This window comes from Natrix helvetica (genome assembly GCF_964273705.1).
Source record: "Natrix helvetica genome assembly, chromosome: 3".
Classification (NCBI taxonomy): Eukaryota; Metazoa; Chordata; class Lepidosauria; order Squamata; family Natricidae; genus Natrix; species Natrix helvetica.
In genome coordinates, this window is record NC_138549.1 from 178,213,608 (window position 1) to 178,233,850 (window position 20,243).

The window sequence follows — 20,243 nt, forward strand, 5'->3', positions numbered from 1 at the left end:
CAGCCCCTTTGAAAATCAGAACAGCAGAGCTGCAAGCCACCTAAGCGGTCATCTAGCCCACCCCTCCCCTCTGCTCAGGGAAGGAGCCCCCAGAGGGATTGGAAGGCAGGAGAGCTGCACTTCATGTGGCAGCCTGTTCTGCTGGCTTTCCTGCAGGCCTGCCGTCTGCCTCGGGCTCTTCTGCAGCCCCTCCCTGACCCTCCCGGGGTCCCAGACCTCTCTCCTGGGGGGCTGGGCATCCTTTGGCCCTTCGGAGGGTCCCCTCCTGCGGGGGAGCCCTGGGAGGGGAGTTGGCTGAAGGGGTTTTATGCACGGCAGCTCCTGCAGAGACAAGCCTTGACCTCCCCCCACCAGATATGGAGTTCCTGGAGGTGCTGACGGAGCACCTGGACAGGGTGCTGCTGGTGCGTGGGGGGGGCCGGGAGGTGATCACCATCTATTCCTGAGCACCTGGGCCAGGGCCTTCCTTGCCCGAAGGCTTCTGCCCCGAGAGCCTCAGCCCCACTTTGCGCCCCTCGCCCCCAGTTGCAGCCAGCCCGACCCGGCCTGTGCCTCGGGGAAGGAGGATGGAGCCCCAGGTCTGCGTGGGGAGGGGCCGTGGGTGGGTGGGTGGGTGGAGGTTGATGCCCACCAGCCTCTGCTCGGCTCCCAGGTGGGGAGAGGGTGCCAGCCAAGGCCACCAGCATGCTTCCCTTGCCAGCGCTGGCCCCCCCACCCCCCACCCCTCCTTCTGTGCCAGGCCTCACTCAGGGCCCTCCCCCGCTCTTTGGACTCCCTGTGGGGGGTGGGGGCTCTTTGGGAGAAGGGTATCCTGGGGGAGGAGCTGAGATTCACTCCCCCCCCATGCAATCGTGGGTGTTTTGGCACCCACTGGGCCAGCTGACCCATTGCTTAGCTGGCCAGCCCCTCTCCCAGCCTGACCCCCAACTCCACCAGACCCTCCCCCAGAGGCTGGGGAGAGAAAAAGGGCTCCACGCAGCGGTTTGTCTTTCGGCCAAGGCTCCCAGCTCACACACACACACACGTGCGAAGGTGTGTGTGCAAGGGGACCTCTGCCGCTCCTCAACCCCGTTGCACTTTAGGGTCTTCCAACCAGGGGCCCCCTCAAGCCAGGCTCAAAGTGAACCCTGGGCAGCTGCAGGGCCGTTTGGAGAGACCCCCACAAAGCCTTGCACAACCCCAGGAAACCCCCCCCCCAAGATAACAAAAGGGAGCATGGCTGCCCCCTAGGTTGCGGAGTTCTCCCCCCTCCCCGTAGGAAAGAAGGGGTGTGCTCTGCTTCCCCCCCCCCCATTTCTGGTGCCTCACCTTATACCAAAACACGTGCATTGGAGCCCTGGGGGCAGCCCCCTCCCCCAGAAGAGGAAAACTGTGGAGCTTTTAACCAATGTGAATAGTTCTCCAAGAGCAGAACGCTGCCCCACCCCACCCATGGGGAGGCTGTAAATATATAGATATATATACATTCTGTACATAACACAGGACCTGTATTTTTAAAGTTGTCCTATTTAGGGGAGAAGAAGGAGAGGAAGCTGTGGGGGGAGGAGTCTCTGGCATCCGCATGGGCTGGACGGAACTTCCCCCTGGGTGGGTCCAGGCCCAGAGCAAAGCCCCTGCTCCGCCATGGGGGGCGTGGGGGGCTCCACAGCCGTCCTCCGAGTAGTGCAACACAAGGCTTCTTCTCAGGGCAAAAGGGCCCCCCTCCCCCTCTTGCAGAGCTGACCTTCCACCCCGGTCCAGCCTGCTGGCTTCAGGCCTCCTCTGGCCGCCCTCTAAGCAGCTGGGCCTTCCCTCCTCCCCAGTGACTGGCCACCTCACAGCTGAGGGTGAATGGGGGGAGATTGGAGAGGGCTTCCTGTAAGGAGAGATGCTCTTTCTCAGACACTGACACACACACACAGGCACTCCCCCCCCCCTCCAAGAGCAGGGTCCTCCAATTCACACCCCAGCACTTTCCAAGGGACGCACCCCTGTCCCCTGTCCCCCCCCCCCGCCGCCGGAAGGCAAGCAGGCTTCTCTCTTGCTTGCTGGCAGATGCCCAGCCTACCTCTAGCAGTCCCAGGGCCGTGGAAGGGCCCAGGCCTGTCTCCTGGCTGTTGCTGCCCCTCCGTCCCCCCAAGCGTCCTCCCATTCCAGAGGGGCCCACAGCCGGCTAGAAGGAGCGTTGCATGCCAGTTTACACTCCCCCCACTCCCGACCCTGCATGTTTGGTGCCGCGTCCTGCTGTCCTCTGGCGCGTGGGCATCCAGAGCCCCCTGACCAAAGCCGGAGGAGGGAGGGCAGAGCTGCACAGAAGATGCCGCAGCCGCCTCGGTGCTTTGGGAAAGCAAGGAGGGGCAGCCTCTCGGCCTCGGACGCTTCCTCCCCCGGACGGATCCAGACCGCAGCCCACTGTACTGTTGCTGCACCGCTGGGCTTCTGAGCTGCCTCCCTCCCTCGCTGCGCGGAGGCCGTCTCCAGAGGGCTGGCGGGGTCACAAGGCGAGGGCCGAGCAAGGCGGGCCCACGGCTGGGTCGGTGACAACTCTTCTTTCCGTGCTCACGTGCAATATCTTCGTTATGAATGTGACACCAGTTGGCTCATGAAGTACCTTTATAATCGGTCACTGTAGCTCCTCTGTTTTCTGTCCATCCGAGTGACTTTGATTCCAGTGCGATGTTCTTGCAGTAGCTGTTGTGAGCTTCTTCATAGGCCTTGTGTTCTAGGGAATACTTGTGCAGCGCAATGCCCCCGGCCCCCTCTGCTCTTTGTACATAACCTCGGTTGTCCTCCCCAAGGAAGGCGAATTGGGCTTGCGTTTCCTTTCCGCGAGTGTTTGTGTGGCCGGTGCTTTAGGTATCCAGGGGGCCACGGCCCCTCTTCGCTTGTGTTGAGGCTTATAACGTATATTTTGTTTTCTAGACTTCTGTCTGCACAAAATGCAATAAAAGGATTTTATTACACCCTTCACTTGCTGGTCATGGCCACTGTCGCCCACCCCCACCCCAGTCACCTCTCTGGCCCCTCCCGTCACGTCTCTTCTCAGGGCCCCAGAACCAGACTGGCACCTACGAAAAGATGCTTTGCCCTGACAGAATGGGCTGTGCCCGGTTGTCCCGTAGGATCTTGCGGGTCCTCTGTGTCCCTGGGCCTCCCTGGCTGCCCACAGGGGTCATGTGTTCAGAAGCAACATCTCCCTTGCAGAGCTGGGATCGGGGCCGAGACCCTCTGGAAGAGGCTCCTAAGGGGCTGCTGCTCAGGGGACCACCCTCTGCGATGTGCAAGGGGAACGGGATGGGGTGTGGGGTGCAAATCCTGCAGGGCCAGTGAGGAGCCGGCCTCTCGTGCAGCATTGGACCGTCATGCCTGGGGCAGCCCGGGAAGTCCTATGGAGTGCAAAGGGGGTCCGTCTGCTAAAGGTTGGGGTCTGGAGCTGCCTTGCGACAGGGGCGGGGTCCAGTCCCCCGAAAGGTCTGTCTTCCCCTCCTGGGGGAAGTGGGCAGGGGGGCCCATTTGCAGAGCAGCTGGGAAGGGACCAGCCCAAGTGTGGAAAAAACAAGCAATGGGGAACTCAATGAGGAGGTGGGGCGTTGGACCGGCTGTGGGCGCAGCAGGGCAAAGGCGGATTCTGTGCCAAAAAGGGGGTGGCCTGAATATGCCAGCATTATGTCCCCCGAAGGGGCCGGGCGAGAACAACTGGCCTTGGAAAAGAGGCGACTGGCAGCTGGAATGGGAGTCGGGGACATACGTTCCTGCAGAAGCAGGGCAGGTGGGTGGGCTCCCCCCCCCCCGACATCCTCAACTGGGGGCGGAATTCCTTGTGACAAGGCTGAGGGATGGTCGCTCCCCAATGGCTTCGGAGGGGCCTGGATAGATCCATATACAAGCCTTCTACTTTATTGGGTTCAGAGAGTGGTTGCCTCCAGGCTCGGGGAGCCCCCACCCAGGCAGAGCCTCCCAAAGGCCTCCCGTCTTCTGCTCAGGCACGGAGAGCAGGGAACATTCGCTAACCAGGAGGAGATCCCTGTTTTCAGGACCTTTTCCAAATTCCTTCCACAATGTTCCAGTCTTCCCACATCTGAGGGGCTGCCCCAAAGAAGGGGGGCTCTGCCCATTCCCCAAAGCCCCTGAAGGCAGGAGAAGAAGCAGAAGCGACGGGTGGAAACTCGTCAAGGAGAGAAGCAACCTAGAACTGGGGAGAACTTCTCTGATAATGGAGAGCAATTAGCCCGTGGAACAGCTTCCCTCCAGACGTTGTGGGGGCCTCCATCGCGGGAGCTTCTCTAGAAGAGCTTAGACAGCCCTTTGATCAGGATGGCAGAAGCAGCCAGTTGGACTAGAAGGCCTCCAAGGGACGTCCCTTCCATGATTCCGGAAGGGTCTCCTGCTCGAGCAGGCGGTTGAAGACCCCCAAGGTCCCTTCCAGCTCTCCTCTCCTGCATTCTCTCTTCATCCCCTTGCTTGGGCTAAGTCGCCCCTGGGCAGCTCAAGGGAGTTGGGGGCCTGGAGCTCTCCTCTTCCAGGCAGCCTCCACCAGATGGCGCTGCTGGTCCGCTCTTCCACAGCTCCCAACCTCCCAAGGAGAGCTGAGGACACCAATGGGCAGCTGCTCCTCTTTCCCCTTCCCTTCGCCTCCGCCGTGCTTCAGCCGCTGTGGGCAGGGACCCTCCTGGGCGCCACGACTTCCAGGGCCTCCCCGGAAAGCAGGGCTCCCGGAAGGCCACGCCGATGGCCGGATACTTGCGGTCTCTGGTGGATGACTGGTGGAGAGGAAGCCCCGCAGGACTGCTCTGCCCTCCCCCCTGGCGGTCTCCTGGGCTCCCTCTCCCCTGCTGGCCCCACAATTTCAGATGATGGGAACGCTGCCCTGGACGGGGAAGCAGAGAGCGGTGGGAACTCTGGGGCGCATCCGTGCACATGGGGAACGTGAGTCTCAATGAGGACTAGGAGGCTAAACCCAGTCTGGTTGTGAGCCAGGGGCCAGCCTGTGCGTGGCAGAGGCTCCTGTGCCCCTCGCCCATGGGCGCTCCTCCTGCCATGAAGGACCGGCTGAGGCCGCAGCAGGCCAAAGGTTTCTTTTGAGCCGGGGAGTAGCTGGCACCCCCCTTTTCATTCTTCCTGGCCGTCCCCCCCCCCCCGTTTCGACATTACACCTGCCAGGTGGTTTGTAGTTATTCTGTGCCTAAAGAGGCACTTTGGATGGCCTTTTGGAAGAAGGCGACGCTTATTAAAGTGTCCCCTGAAGACTGAACTTACAGAGGGTTTTATGAAGGTTGTGGAAACCTTTGGGACTATCCAGAGGAACAGGTCCATTAGCTTTGGGATATAAAGATCCAGGAACATTGAACTTTTTGAGAAGTGACTTTAGTACTGTTTTTGGATTATTGGACAAAAGAGGAACAAAATAAAACTAAATGAGATGCTCCACCAGCAAGAAATGAGTGGAATTTGGGAAGAAACATTGTCGATAACTCAGAGTATTAAGGATACTTTGACAAGAAGCCATAAGATGATGAATAAAATGCCGCGCATAGATGAAGAGCTTTTGAAACATGATACAAAGCACAAGGACGCCCAGGAAGAGGAGGAGCCAATTGAAAGGGTAGATGAAAAAACAGAACAGATAAACCAACAAATAAAACGAGATAATAAGAATAATAAAGACAAGCCAAACAGTAAGAATAAATAGAAGCCAAGGGAAGAGTATTTGAAGGGAATTTAAAAAGGAACGGGAGACGTAGGAAGACTTTTTTAGAAGAGAAATAGGGGCATGAGTAGATATTTTGAAAATTAGACAACGGAATAGGGCAGAGAAGGGAGAAATGTTTAACATGATTGGTCAAGATGTGGAAGCAGATAAAGATCTGAGAGAGGAATAGGGGACGCAGGCTAAGAAATGACCAATTAAAGCTTTAAAGCCGCCAAGATACAATGGATAGAAAGGGAATATTTTTAAATGTAATAGTGGCATAATTAAGTTAGAATAGGGAAACTAGAAAGGGAGGGATTAATGGAATACATATTATATAATGTGAAATAATAAGAGGGGAAATCAGAACTTTAACGATGGTATTAAGCATGTTTGAATTTGGTGACTGGCATAAAAATAACATATGGAAATAGTGAATATTTAAATAATGGAAGTTTATAACTTAACATAAATTTGTGCGTTATTATTCTAACCATATAAGCCTGCCAAATGTAACAAATATGATTAATAATATTGTATTTGTAGTAAAAGGAATGACACTCAGAATATGGTGATTGGCATAACATATTGAAATATTGAATAAGTAAATGGTGAAAGATTATAACTCAACAAAAATACGTGTAATATTACGAGAACTATGTAGGCTTGTCAAGTGTAGCAAATATATTATTTTATTTGTACTATAATGGAAGACACTTGGGTGCCATACTGTTCACACATTGATGTTTGAAAAAATCATATAAAAATGGCTGTGTGTGTGTGTCCCAGCATAACTCTGGACGCCTAGAGCAATTTCAACCAAACTTGGTACACAGATGACTTACTCTCTGGAAACAAACACTGTGGGGGTAAGACACCCCTAACGCCCCTCGGGGTGTGTTAAGATACAGCCTGTTGTGCCTTAAAATGGATTCTACTGTACAATGCATTGATGGAGTTGCCTTGTTAATGGCTTCCCATTACTTCACCAGGGAGGGGGCTCCCTCTGGTAAGGGGGAAAATCCAACATTAGAAATTACATTTGGTCGGGGCATTTCCCCCCTATAAATAAATACCCGGGCAACACCAGCTTGTCAGCTAGTAAAAAATAAAAAAAACCTTGGAAACAGAAAAACAAAAGCTATTTGTAAACGAAGGAAAACTTCCGAATATTCTGAAATGGTTGTTTAAAAGAGAAGCTGTGACGACCCATGGGGAGAAACGTTTGTTTGGGCTTTTCCAGGTCAAATTACTCTCGTGATGTCCATGGCTTGAACCTGGTGTAAATGTGTGGAATATCAGAGGGTGGTCAGAAGAGACTTCCATTCTCGCTTCCTTCCAGGGTGTTTTCTTTCCAAGCCAGGGGGAAGACGAGGCTGTACCTTCGTCCATCCTTATCACAGCCTCCCTCCTGGGATGCTTGCAGGGCAGATTGACACCCCACCTTCCCCGCAGGAGAACCAGCCCTCCAGGCAGAAAATAATTCCAAAGGAGAGACTCCAGCAAGGGTGTCAAACTTCATTTCATTGAGGGCCGCTTCAGGGTTGTGTTTGAGCTCCAGGGGTGGACAGCTCGACCTCACTTGTGTCAGGGGCGCCTGTGGTGGCGGCCCAAGCGCTGCCAGTGAAAAGGGGGCTCCTGAGCTCCATGTTCAGCTGCAACGGCCTCCTGAAACCCTCTGCCGGGGAAAACGGGGCTCGGGAGGACAGTGCACAGCCCTTGCGAGCTCCGTTTTTGCTGGCAGAGGCACCGTGGCCCTTGCCTGTTTCCAGGGTGGCCCCACACGCCACATCCAGCCTGTGGGCCCTGAGTTTGAACTAGAAGGACAATATTAACAGACTGCGAAGTTTTTAAAAAAATCAAGGAAGCATAAAATGAAGGCCCAGCCAAGGGCTGGAGAAGCACAACAGTCCGGCTCCGAAGGAAAGAGGGTGCAAGGGAAGGAGCCCCCGTTGCCCCCCCCCCCCAGGCCGGCATCTTCAGGTCGGGCAAGAGCTCATCCTCAACAGAAGGCCCCCCCACCCCCACGGGGGTCATGAGAGGCGAAGATACTGGCTGTTCCGAAGGCGCTTTTCAAAAGGCTTTTCTTCCTTCCAAGCGTTTGGCTTCTCACCCCAAGAACTGAAGCCGCTTCCAGGAAAACCGAAGGGCTCCAGTTGCCTTTTGAAAGGGGGACCTTCGGAGGGGAAGGCAGAAGCTGCGGGGGAAACCGCCAAGGGGCATCCGACCATCCCTGGTAGGCCAAGGGGGAACGCGGGCGCTGGGGCAGCTCATCCCCTCCCTCAGCCAGTCTGAAATCACAGAAATGGACGCCAGTTTCAATATATACATTATGTAAATTTTATTAAAAATGTGTGTCCTCCTGCCAACAGGACAGAGGAGGCCTCTGCATAACCAAACCATCAAAGAGCAGGAACCGATCTCTGCCAAGAGCCACTTGTAAAAGAAAGGGGCATCTCAGGTCCCCCAAAACTTAACTTTCAAATTTTACAACATTAAACCAAAGGGGGGGGAGGGGTGTTACAAGAGCAGTCACAGATCGGCCCTTAAGCCCACTCCCCCACACCCACACCCCCTTGGCCAGCCCTGGCCTGCTCCTTGTTGCTCAGGAGAATTGCGCCCCTTCTTTCCCCAATGGGAAAGGAAGGAGCAGGGCATGTGGGGGGGGGGGGTGTCCCAGAGGCAGAGGGGGGGGGGGGTCGCTGCCTTCTCCAGCCCTAGTCTGCCTGGTGGGTGGAGAGGGGGAGAGACATGCACCATCCAGAATATCCCTGCAGCGGGCAGCCAAAAGCCCAGCGGGCATCAGTAATGCCGCTGGTAGGAGCCCACAGCCTGCTGGGCAGGGGCCACGGCACGGGCCTGGCCCACCGTCTGGTTGACCAGGTGGGAGAGTGCGGGGCCGCTCTGGATCAGGGTGTCCAAGGCCTTCTGCACGCTGGGGTTGTCGAAGTTGATCCCCAGGGAGGGGGCCGGCCGCGAGGGGGCCGCGTTATTGGGTGCAGGGGGCCGGCTCTGGTAAAGGGGCTGGGATGACTGCGGGGGGGCCGAAGGCCGGGGACCGGACACCCTGGAGGAGCCCGGGTGGTTGGGGAACTGGGCGGCCTGGGACGGAGCTCGCTGCTGAGACTGGGGGACGCCGGCCACGCCCATCTGGGGGGCACGGCCAGAGGTGCTGGGCCCGGAAGCAAAGCCTGGATTGGGAGAGCCCCCCACCCCCGAGCCGCCCCCGGTTGCCACGTTCACCGAGGCGGTGGCTGCCCCACTGTTGAAGAGGCTGAGGATCTTGGCCTGCAGCTCCTGCTGAGGGTTGGAGGGCCCGGCGGCTGTGGCGGAGGCTGGCAGCGGCTGGCTGCTCTGGTGTCCCTGGGAAGCGGACACCAAGGATCCCGACGCGGCTCCCATCGTCTGCCTGGGAAGCGAAGCTGAGGAGGTAAGCCGGCAAGGTGAGCCCTGCCCCACAGCCTTCTATACCTTGACTGCCCTCCCCCCACCCAGCACTCTGTGGGGGCCAAAGAGGACCGGGCCGCCCCCTCAGCCAGGGCTTACCGGAAAGGGGCTCGGCGGTGGCGCGTAGCTGCCGTTCCTTGCGTTCCCGCAGGTAGTTGATGATCTTGTCCGTCTCCTCCCCGGTCAGGTATCGGTTGTCTGCCAGCAGGTTCAGGAGGGCCTGCATGGCTGGGGGGTGGGCCCCACGGAGACCCTCCTCGGCTGGCAGGGGGCGCTCCCGCTCCTGCAGAATGGTTTCGTCGGCCATCTTGGCTGCCCGCCTGGCGATCTCCTCCCGCTCCTTCTCACGGACCTCGGACTTGTAGCGCTCGTAGTTCTTGGCCACCAGCACCATGGCATCTGCCTGCGGCATGTTCCGGTGCTCTGAGTGGGAAGAGGAGGAGGAGGAGAAGCTGCCGGGGGCCATGAGTCAGCCCTACGTCCAATTCGCTGCTCTGGACAGCTTACAATTGAAAGAAAACTAGAATACCATGGATCTAGCCCCTCCCGAAAAGAAAACCCACCTGGATCCAGCAGGAGAAACCCGGGCAGACCCTGGGACGGACGGACAGATGGACGGACCCCTACCAAGTTTTCATGGCTTTGTGAGAGCCCCAGAGTGGGGGAGTGAGGCAGGGGGGAGGCAACCACCTGCTGTGCATCACAAAGGACAAAGCCGGGGGAGGGGGGGGGGGCTAAGTCCACCTGGCGGCCTCCTAAAGAGGCTTCCACAGCCCATAATACTTACAGGGAGGGCTCCAAGTGCGACTAGGGCACAAAGAGCCTCACTCCCCGCAGTGCCCAGTTAATGCCAGGACTGCCTCTCTCACAAACTGGTGTTCTGACTGAGGCTTCCAGAGAAAGCGTAAATAAATAATAAATAATAAATTTGAATTTATTAGCCGCTCCCTTTCCAGACAGGACTCGGGGCGGCGTACACTAGGACATATATAAACATACATATATACAAAGACATACATGCACGGAGGAGGTAATAGATTACAACATTTAGACAATTAAAACCATTAACATACCCTGTTTAATAAAAACCCAATATACAATAAAAATTTAAAATTTAAAAAAAGACAGGATTTATTAAATTTAAAAAAATCAGGATGTTAGCCCCCAAAACCTTCTTTTATTGATATGGCTGGGAACGAGGGTCATTAACAGTCCCCAAGGCTTCACACCCTGCGTGTGAAGGTTGCGACAGGCGTCTGCTCGAGTTGCCAGAGTCTTTCAGGGAAATGTTGATCCACACCCCCCTTTATCTCCCTTGAAACGCTGCCAGAGGCCCAATTGCCAAATGCAGAGCAAGGCCAAACTTAGCACCAAGTCAAACAGAACTTTTCAAAGCTTGAACCGACCGGATGAACTAACTGCTTCCTGCAAAGGCTCACCTCCCGTTCGCTCCTCTTTTATGTCTTATGGGAGGGGCCAAGCATCTCCAAGCCTTACTCCCAAGCCTTACTCCCTGTTTTCTTAACTGTTCTGGCCTTCTGGCAGCTCTGCGCATGTGCATACTGGGAACAGGCTCTCGTCGTTCTTCTGCCTCGCTGATGTAAGACTCCGGAGGCAGCCCATAACGACCAGAGCCCTCGTCCGAGCCTTCCCCAGACTCCAGGACTGGCCCAGGTTCCTCCCCAGCCTCCTCACTGTCAGAATCTGCTGCCAGCTCCGCAGGCCGCTGGATGGGATTCGAGGGGGCTTCCTGCAGCCCCCGCTCCTCATGCTGGGGGCTTTTGTGCGTTTTAACCTCTCTGAATGCCTGACCAAACTTTGCCAAGGTTCTTCTGAGATCCCCAAGTCAATCTCCCTCCTCAAATTTTTCAATGCAATTAAATTCCAAATGAAGCAGCTGAATTTTGAGGAATAGGAAGGGCGGGATACGTTCGGGATCCAAAGGCAAAGAGCACGGAAGACGGCATAACTCACGCAGCGTCCCGAGGCAGCTTGGGGGGGGGGGGTTGTTATGAGGCCTAATTGAAGCTGGAACCGCAAGTACAATCTGACCACACACACCCCGGGCAACTTGCATGACACCAATTATGCCCTGCTTAATCAAACCACGGAGCCGGTCATCCTGGCTGGCCCTCACTAAGCCTCAAGCCAAGCGACCCCGGGGGGGGGGGGATCGGGGGGGGCAGGGGGGGATGCCCGGCACTCCCTGGATGCGCCCAGCGGGGCCAGCAGAGGAGCGTCTACCTTGGGGGGTGCCAAACATGATGTTGACGGTGCAGGAGTGGTGGACCTGGTGTTGGGGGGTGATGACGATGGCGAAGGCAGAGCCCCCCTGGCTCACGTCGTCCAGGGCTTGCTGCAAGGACATCTCCGAGTTGAGAAAGATCAGGTCCACCATCATGCCCAGGTCGCGCACCTTGCGCCCCACCGACTCGGCGTAATCCCTGCGTTGGGTGAAGCCCAGAGAACAGAGTCTGCCTGGGGCATCTGCCAAAGGGAACCAGCAGGGCCTTGACAAAGGAGCCCCAGGCTGGCCCTGCCCAGCTGATGCCCCCCTCAGCCACCTACTTGGTCTGCTTGTTGACCACGATGACGGAGCAATCCACTGGCCGCTCGGCATCAATGCACTTCTTGATGTCCTCAAAGAACTGCCGGTAGAGCTCTTCCCGGCGCCTCTCCTCCCTCTTCATGCGCTCTGCAGGGAAGATTGCCGGCGTGAGGGTGGGCCCTCGCCTCCACCCCCCCCACCCCCCATGTGCATCTGGGCAGTGCCTGACCTTCGGTGCTCAGGGTGGGCCTGTCCATGGGGTCCCCGTAGCGGTCGTAAGAGGGCTCCTCCCGCCTGCGGCCATAGTCGTCGAGACGGGTGTAGCGGTCATAGCCTTCCTCTCGCCTGCAGAGAGGCCAACAGCAGCCTGTCAGCCGGGTGGGGCCCGACCCCTCCCCAGCAGCCCACCTCCCCTGCGCCTACCTGTACTGTGGCTCTCTGGCCTCCCTGAAGCGGTCGTAGAGAGGCTCTCGAGAATCTCGCACATCCCGGGGGTCTCGATGATCTCTGCCTCCCCGCAACTCTCGCGCCCGAAGGTCCCGTCCGTCCCGGGACTCTCGACCATTCCTGCCATCTCTGCGCGGGCTGCCCCGATTGGGAGAGCGATCCCTCCTCACGTCTCTCTCGCCGAAAGGGATGGGCTCCCTGCCAGAAGGAGCGGGAAAAGCCCTTAAGAGGGAAGGGGGTCAGGGGAGGGAACCAGACCATTGTCCACGTCAGAGTCTAGAAAGGCAGCCGCGCAATCTTGGCCTCCCTCTGGGGCGTAGCCTAGCGCTCATCTCCACAGCAAGCAAGCAGTGCAAGGCAAACGATGGAAGATTCCCAAGGCAGGAAAGAAATCTGGGAGGCATCTTCAGCCCTACACGGCCCTCCCTTCCCTGGCAAGGGCCCCCCGACTAGACCCCAAGCATTAACAGCGCCTGGCTCCAAAAGGAGGCTGGCTCGGTCTCGGGACCCGCTGCTGGAGGTCAGCAAGACCCACTTTGGCCCCGAAGGAAGTTTATGGGGCCACCGAAGCTGGTGGCTGGTGGAAGCTGACTGTCCTGGGGGGAAGGGGGAGACACCCCCACACACACCAGCCTGGAGCAACTCCCCACTTGGAAACGGCCATGGTGGCACTTCCCGGGAGCCATGACACAACCCTACTTAGGACAGGAGGGGGCCAAACTCCTGAGAGATAGGCAGGGAGAGCCAATCTCCCAGAAGGGCCAAAACGGCCAAGGAAGCCCTCCCCTCCCCACCAGAGCATCAGGGCTGCTGGAACAACTGCAAGAGACCCCTACCCTGCTGCGCAGCGACCCGCGGAGAATTCAGGAGACGTGGAATGACTGTGCTTTAACACGTGGCATCCCTCACCAAAAGCTTCGTGCCGATTAGGACAATGTATTTAAGGATTCTTTGACTTCACATAAGTCTGTTTTTGCAAAGTCCACATGAACCGTCTCATCCATGGGGATACAAGAAGGGCCAGAGAATCGGAAAGGATGCCCAAAGTCTGCTTAAAGAAGAGCCAGGCAAATTTGGGGCAGGACAGCAGCAGGTAGAACCGTGAAGAGAAGTTGGGGCGATGCCCTCCGCTGCGCGTGGCAGATGTAGGCAGGAGACAGGAGCTCCAGAAGGACTCCAACCAGATGCCCCCCCCCAACACTGCCGCTTTCTTCCCAATGGCACCGGGGTCAAGGCAATGCCCAGGCATCCGCGTGCGTCTTGCCTACAGCGCCCGGACAAAGCCAGGCTCAGGCACCTGCATGCGCGCCGCCCATCAGCATCAAGAGCAATGCTTGGGTCTATGCGTGCGCTTTGACCCAGGGTCCCCCGGTACATCCCAGCTCCTGCCCTGGTGGGAAGGGTCTTCAGGTCAGAGGCTGCGCACAGCTCTGTGCTGATGCCAACAGAACCGCCCACGTGTGGTGGGCACAACGCAGGTGGAGTGCCAAGGGAGGACCGAAGAATCCTCTGCCAAAGGAGATCTCGCGTCCATCTTCGGGGCAACGTGGTGGCCAAGCAGGGCTGCCTCCGTAAGGGGAGCTGCTCCCCTGAGGTCTCTGCCCTCAACGCAACCCCCATGGCGGCCCATGGTGGGGCCGCCCAAGGCGCTCACCAGGGACGCCCTCGAGTCGAAGAGAGAGGCAGGTTCTCCTCCCTCACCTGAGGCGCCCGGGAGGTTGGCCGGGGCTGGGAATCCCGCCAGATTCCCCTCAGAGAGGCTCCACTGGGGCCTGGGAGGCAGCGCCGCTGAGCCAGGCAACTGGTTGCTTCAGAGTACTTTACCTTCGCGATGGGCTGGACCTTGAGGGAGGCTTATTCATTTCTCTTCTTTCCGCCGCTTTATTAATATCTGAAAAGAATAATCAACCCATCTGTTCAATGCTATGAAACAAAGAAAAGATCATCAGTAAATATCGAAAAGAAAGCAACAAACGTGAAGCCAGGAAATCCACGCAAGGGACCAACGAGCGTCAAAAAACCTTTATTTGCATCCAGGATTCGGCAGGCGGAGGTGGACGGGGGAGGCCTCCGTTCTGAGGCAGCCCCCAACACAGCTAACACCTGCCAGGGCGACGCGAGCGGCTTCAGCACACGAAGGCCCACGATGAACTCAACGCGGCCCCCGCAAATGGGCAAAATGGGCTGGGAAGGGACCCCTTCCCTGGTGGGACCCGGCCATCAGCCGGCCTCAATTACTTATACAAATCTGAATATCCCACCGGCCTCTGGAAATATTTAAGGCCCACCCCACCCCAGTGAAAGGGTAGACTGGATTCCCTCCTGCTGAGCCTGGGTCAGCCACGCTTGGAGAGGCAGGTTCTCCTAAACGGGCGTGACCGCTGGCCCCCTCCTGGCCCCAGAGCCGTTCCCGGGCGGAAGGCCTGCCAGTTTGTCATACAGAAATTGGAGCAGAGGCTTCTCCAAAATGACTCCCCGTTGTTTTCAGAGGAGAGGAGGCAGAAGGGGACAGACACACGCAGAAGCCACGCAGGCACCCACAACTTCGTCCTAAGCCACGAGAGGTGAGGGAAGCGCCAGGAATGTCCCACAAGACTCTGCCGAGGCTCCTTCTTCTGCCCCCTGGATTGGCAAGGCTTTCGCAGGGCTGCCCCGCTGCCTCCAAAGGGGCCCCCGCTTCTCCCCAGCCTTGGGCCCAATCACAACTCTGCTCGGACATTGGCGGCACACGCTGCCAGGCAGGATGCAGGGCTGTTAAGTCATTTCCCTGGCTAAATAAAAGTCCACTTTAGCATCTTCCCCCCCACCCAACAATCTGGGTCCTCCTTTTTCCAACCTTGGACGGATGAAGGCTGAGGAAAGGGCTGCCTGATGAACAGCTATTTGTCTGAAATGGTATGGGGTCTTGAGCAGGGGATTGGGCTAGAAGACCCCCCTCCCCCCCAATGTCCCTCCCAACCCTAGATTGATTGAGCATTGAGAGCGATCTTGGGGATCACCCCATCTACCTGCTGTCCAAGAGTAAGCCCAGCAAGGGTCAGTGGAAGCTGCCCATGCCCCACCCCCAGCGTCCCCTGGAATTACAGCTTATTCCCTAGCAACGGCCACTTTCCCTCCGGGGCCTCCACTCTCACCGCCGCCTTCCTCCTGGCTCTATTCCGGCCCTGCTAGACCCAACCAGGGACAACCGTTCGAAGGTGGGCCAGGCAGGGGACTCTGGTGAACCTCAAGAAGTAGCCGGCACAGGTCAGGGAACAGCTGGGCATACCTCCTCACCAGTGGGGGGCGAGAAAACAGCCAGGGCGGTGGGGCAGAGGGCGGCAGGGGTCTCGGAGCGCAAGGGCTCCAGGGCGGCTGGGACTGGTTGAGGGGGCTACAGCTTTCCTGAGCCCTGCAAGCAGGCCGGGATGGTTCTGGGGCTGCTTGCTGAAGGGCAAGGCAGAAATGGTCAGGGGAGATAGGCAGACGTGGGGCGCTGCGGGCAGTTATAACCCTAATGAGGCTGGGGGCTTTGAGGGGGCCAAGCCCAGAATTGGGGATTGGGGTAGGTGCTCACTTAATGACCTGTGAATCTCAGTTAACGGCCACAGTTGGGAATGCTGGGACTGCATTGCAATTAAGTCGGTGTGGTCATAGGGCACCTCCTTTAGGACTGCATGGATCCGCAGTGGCAATCCCGGTCTCCACCCAGGTCATAACCCGAGGACGGCCTGAAGAGGGGAAAAGGGGTTTCTAGTGGCAGAGCTCCTCCGGGTGCCCATGTGGCTGCACTGACCTGGGCGATAGGAAGCTGCCGCCAGCTTCTCCGGAATCCCTGCCTCAGACCCTCCCTGTGGCTGGGCAGGGAGAAAGGGCGGGAGAGGCGTGTGGGCACGGGGAAGGGTGCCGGGGGGGGGGGGGGAAAAGAAAGGAAATATGCCCCCTGACCTCCTTCCTCCAAGCAGAAGCCTATTCGAGGGAGGGAGGGAGGGAGGGAGGGAAAAGGCATCCCAATGAAGGGAGCCAGTGCTGAAGAGGCAGAGCAGAGCTCTGGTCTCCAAGGCTCTCTAGCAACCTGCCCTGGGCCGGCCAGCAAGGAAGAGCAGAGCGGATGATTGACATTTCCTCTGCCATGGGGGGGGGGGCTTTGGAAGACCCCGTTCTCCTCAGGGGGGGGGAGTCCTGCCTGCCTTCTTTCCTTCCTTCCTTCCTCTCCTTCTTTCCTTCCTTTCTCTCCTTCTTTCCTTCCTTCCTTCCTTTCTCTCCTTCTTTCCTTCCTTCCTTCCTTTCTCTCCTTCTTTCCTTCCTTCCGAGGCTTCAGAATAATCCTAGCTTGGTGACCCAGAGTCCCCAACTGACCCCAAGACGGGCAGCCTGGAGCGCGGCAGAGGCCTATCTTGTCAGCATCTCCTTCGTTCCGTCTTCCGGGTCGGCTCCTTGGCTGCAGATCTACTGACAAGGCGCTTCGCCCGATTCCACAGAAAGGCCCAAAAGCTCCGGTTCTTCTTCGGGCTGGATTCCGGCATGGCTGGAGCGCCCGCCCGTTCCCCTCCCTCACCCCCGCCCAGCTCTGCTTCGCCTCTCAAATTCTCCGGAGGGCCCGGCGGCCACGTGCCTCCCGCCCCCCACCCCCTCGCAGGGAGCCTGGCAGCCTCCTCGGGGACCGAATGGGAAGCGGCTCCCAGGCCAGTCCGGGAGAACCTGCCGCTAAAGAGCCCCAGAGGAGCCTCCGACTGGCCGCCAGGGAGGAAGCCGCCTTCTAAGAACCTCCCCCCCCTCCCTTCCTCCCCTCCGAGCGAGACGGGCCCGGGGACGCAGCCGCAGCGGCTCAGGCGCCGGAAGACCGAAATGCCCCCCAGGGAGGAGCGACCGCCCTCCCGCCCAGCGGCGCCTCAGCCTCCCCGCCGGCCCGGCCCTTCCCAGCTGCGGGCGCTGCCGCGGACGGAGGCCTGGAGGGGGCCCCTGCCGACGCCGCTTCCCCCACCCCTGCGCCCGCCTCGCCCAGCGGGGTCGCCAAAGGGCTCCGAGACCGAGGAGACTCCAGGGCCCAGCATGCCCGGCCGGCTGCCGGGGGGACATTCCGGGTCTCCGCGTGGGACCCTCCTGGGAGCGCCCCCACCTGCGGCGTCGGGGGCGCGCGCGGAGGAGGCGGGCACGAGCGCCAAAGAACACAACAGCCACAGCGGGAAAGGAGCGTTTATTGCCGGCCTCCCGGAGGGGGAGGAGCGCCCGCGCGAACCCCGCCCCGCCCGCCATCGACGCCGCCGCCGCCGCCGCCGCCGCCGCGCGCGCTCGCTCACTCACCGGGACAGACGGGCCCGGCCGCTCTCCTCTCGCCTCACGACGCGGCAACGGCCTTCTCGCGACGCCACGCCCACCAGAGGGTGTGGGCGGCTTTTCCGCTTCCGGGTCTTCCGTCGCGACCGACCCCGCCCCTTTCTCTGCCGCTGGCCAATCCGCCCCTGTGCTTTCGTCTGGCCGCCTTCGCGGCGCCTCGGACTTCAATTCCCACAATCCTCCGGGCGGCTGGCCGGAGGAGAGACCAGAAGCTCAGACTCTCCGGACGGGAGGGGCGGAGTCGAGCTCTTTTGCTTTCGGGGTCGTTGGTGCCCCCCTTCCTGCCCCCCCCCCCGTTGGGCCCCCTCTGACCCGTATATCGACAATTACCATAGTATTTCAAATACATTTATTTTTGTGACCTGAGCCTTTTCGATATTGCTCCCCAGACGGAGCCACAGCCCCCCCCCACCTCCTTCATATCTTGCACATTATTACCTTTTTCACCACTTCCCCTATTTTCATCCTCTAGGAGGGAACTGTGTTTTTTGATGAAGGCTTCTGCCTCCCCCACTGTATTAATTCTAATTCTGTTTCCCTCCCAAAAAATCAACATTCCCTCTGGCAATAACCATTCTAAACCAAACTCCTTTATTGTATAATTTATTTGATGAGGAGGAATGCTTCCTCCTTTTTTCCCTTATTTTTTTCGGAATGTGCTTAAGAATGGTAATTCTTTTGGTAATTATCTTTATATTTGGTATAATGGTAATTATCTTTATATTTTAATGGTCCCTCCCTTTGGGCCCCTAGCACCTCACCCCTCGTGGTCCTCCTAAGAAACTTGACATGTACCTCCCTTGGAACATTGTGTGTTGTAGCATATGCTGAATTAATCCTGTAAACCAGATCCATATCCCACCACAACTGTTTTTTGTTTCTCTTAATATATTCTGCTAAAATTGTAGTCATAATATCCTTAAGATCTTCATTTTCTGTTTCTGGTAGGTTCTGGAATCTGAGAAAAAAGGGTGTTCTTTCAAGTTCTATTTTTGCCATAAAGTCTGATTTTATTTCCATTGGCGGTGGGGGGGGGGAAGAGACGCGCCACCATGGAGATTTGTTTTCTGAGCATCCACTACGAATGAAACATTTAGGATCCCTCCCTCCCCTCCCCCTTCGGCCTTCCATTTTCCCCTGACCAGGTTGCTTTGGGCAATAACACGAAGTCTGGTTGTGATGTGCTGGATGTAGGTTGGGCTGCTTTCTCCTCCTGCTCCCCAGGACCCTCCTTCTCCCAGGTGCCCCTGTTGGTGGGGCTGGAGGGAAGCCCTTCCAGGGATTGTCAGGAAATGCCTCTTTATTTTCAGGTTGGATCTCTCCCTACCGGTTTCAACCCGTTGCTCTTTGTCCTACCGGCAGGAGCTTTGGAAAATTAAGTGAATAAAAATAAAACTCTCGGCTTTTACTAGATACAGCCTTATTTACTGGGAAGTTTTTGCCACAAGCAACTAGTCCTCTGTCTAGTTACCCACAAGAATTAAATCAGCTATTATGCTTAACTGTAGGTAGTGATGTATATTATAAAGATATTTTGTTGTTGATAGTTTAATAAGGAAGTAATGAAAGATTGGTATATTTATGAAGTGAGCATTTAGAATACGTTGTTTAAAAATGAAGGAACAATATTTTTTGTTAGAATGTATGATGTACAAGGACAACAATGAACATAAACATACTTAATGGATGATTAATGGGACTATGCATAATTGAAAGTAGTGATGTATAAACATAAATAGTTGGAAAATTATTTTATGTTGTAAAAATAATCAGAATTAGATAAGTGATTACATAAAGGTATATTGTTATTAAATAGATAATTAAGAATGCAAGGGAATTAGGTTTGCTGAAAGGAAAGAAATATTAATTGTAATTGAATATATGATGTAAAATGAAAGTGAGGTACCTAGTCGTATTAGATGGAAAATTTGTGACTGTATATGTAACTGAAAATATGGACGCACAAAAGCTTGTAACCAAACGACATGCTGTATGTAATGGATGAGAATTTTTTTATGTTGTCTTCTATGTTTAAAAAAGAAATTATATATATATGTGTGTGTGTGTTTGTTTTGTATTTGTACTGATAAATAAATAAAGGGAGACTAGTATAGATCTATTTCGAGCTAATTAGCTCTCATCAGCTAGCCATACCCTTACTGGGATTTGAACCTGGGCTGTATTATATCTTAGGCAGGAGTCTTAGCCACTAAGCCACAGGGCTCTCCTCCTTATCAGTTGAATATATGATTGAGTTGAGACTGAGTCATCTAGGCTTCCAGGGAGAACTTTGCCTCATGGCAAGATGGGCAGCAAACCAACGTCCTTCATAAGCCTCTCAGCAGCAGCAGAAGGGCATCTGACGGTGCGGGAGCTCAGCATTGTCAACCTGCTTCCGGGGCTTATTAAAGGGGACTACGACACAGCAGTAGCTTCTTATCCTTTTAAATAGAGCTTTCACAAGTGGGCTGAAGAGCCCCCCCCATGTGTCAGCAAACTGAACTGAGGAGCAGTTGTAGGGGCTTTTTCTACTGAAAAGTTGGGGGATGGGGAGGGGCTTTCCCAGGCCATTGGGCCACCCACGCCCCAACACGCCTTTTCCCAGCAGGCCTCCAGCCAAGCATAACACGGAATGGGGAAGTGACCCCGAGTGGGGTTTTGAGTTGGGGTTGGGGCAGTGCTTCTCAATTATTTTCTGTCAGGAAGAAGAAAACATTTCACGCCCCCCGCGCAACTGTAAATAGTATCATTTGTCTATAAAATTGTTATAAGTACATCTCTGCATAACACTGTATCCTTATTAACGTATAAGAGAAT

At 56.4% G+C, this 20,243-nt stretch overlaps 2 protein-coding genes across 5 annotated transcripts in view; one reads left to right on the forward strand and one right to left on the reverse strand.

Annotated features, from left to right (window-relative positions):
* Positions 1 to 2,949, forward strand: part of SLC12A5 (solute carrier family 12 member 5) — a 66,254-nt gene extending 63,305 nt beyond the window's left edge. For all 3 annotated transcript variants that reach the window (XM_081946723.1, XM_081946725.1, XM_081946724.1), the window contains one exon: positions 355 to 2,949. In XM_081946723.1, the coding sequence (XP_081802849.1) occupies positions 355 to 446 (92 nt within the window). In that variant the 3' untranslated portion in view covers positions 447 to 2,949. The remainder of the gene's footprint in view (positions 1 to 354) is intronic.
* Positions 2,950 to 7,984: 5,035 nt separating this feature from the next.
* On the reverse strand, positions 7,985 to 17,488 carry NCOA5 (nuclear receptor coactivator 5). Of its 2 annotated transcripts, none has more exons than XM_081948412.1 (8): positions 17,394 to 17,488; positions 13,935 to 14,001; positions 12,087 to 12,332; positions 11,893 to 12,008; positions 11,684 to 11,810; positions 11,360 to 11,559; positions 9,215 to 9,538; positions 7,985 to 9,090 (listed from the first exon to the last, which is right to left on the reverse strand). In XM_081948412.1, exons 2-8 carry the CDS (start codon positions 13,970 to 13,972, stop codon positions 8,471 to 8,473), a joined length of 1,671 nt encoding a protein of 556 aa, XP_081804538.1. In that variant the 5' UTR covers positions 13,973 to 14,001; positions 17,394 to 17,488; the 3' UTR covers positions 7,985 to 8,470. The 2 variants fall into 2 exon arrangements, with proteins under 2 accessions (XP_081804538.1, XP_081804539.1); XM_081948413.1 differs by having other exon boundaries at positions 12,087 to 12,308; positions 17,394 to 17,487.
* Positions 17,489 to 20,243: the final 2,755 nt, after the last annotated feature.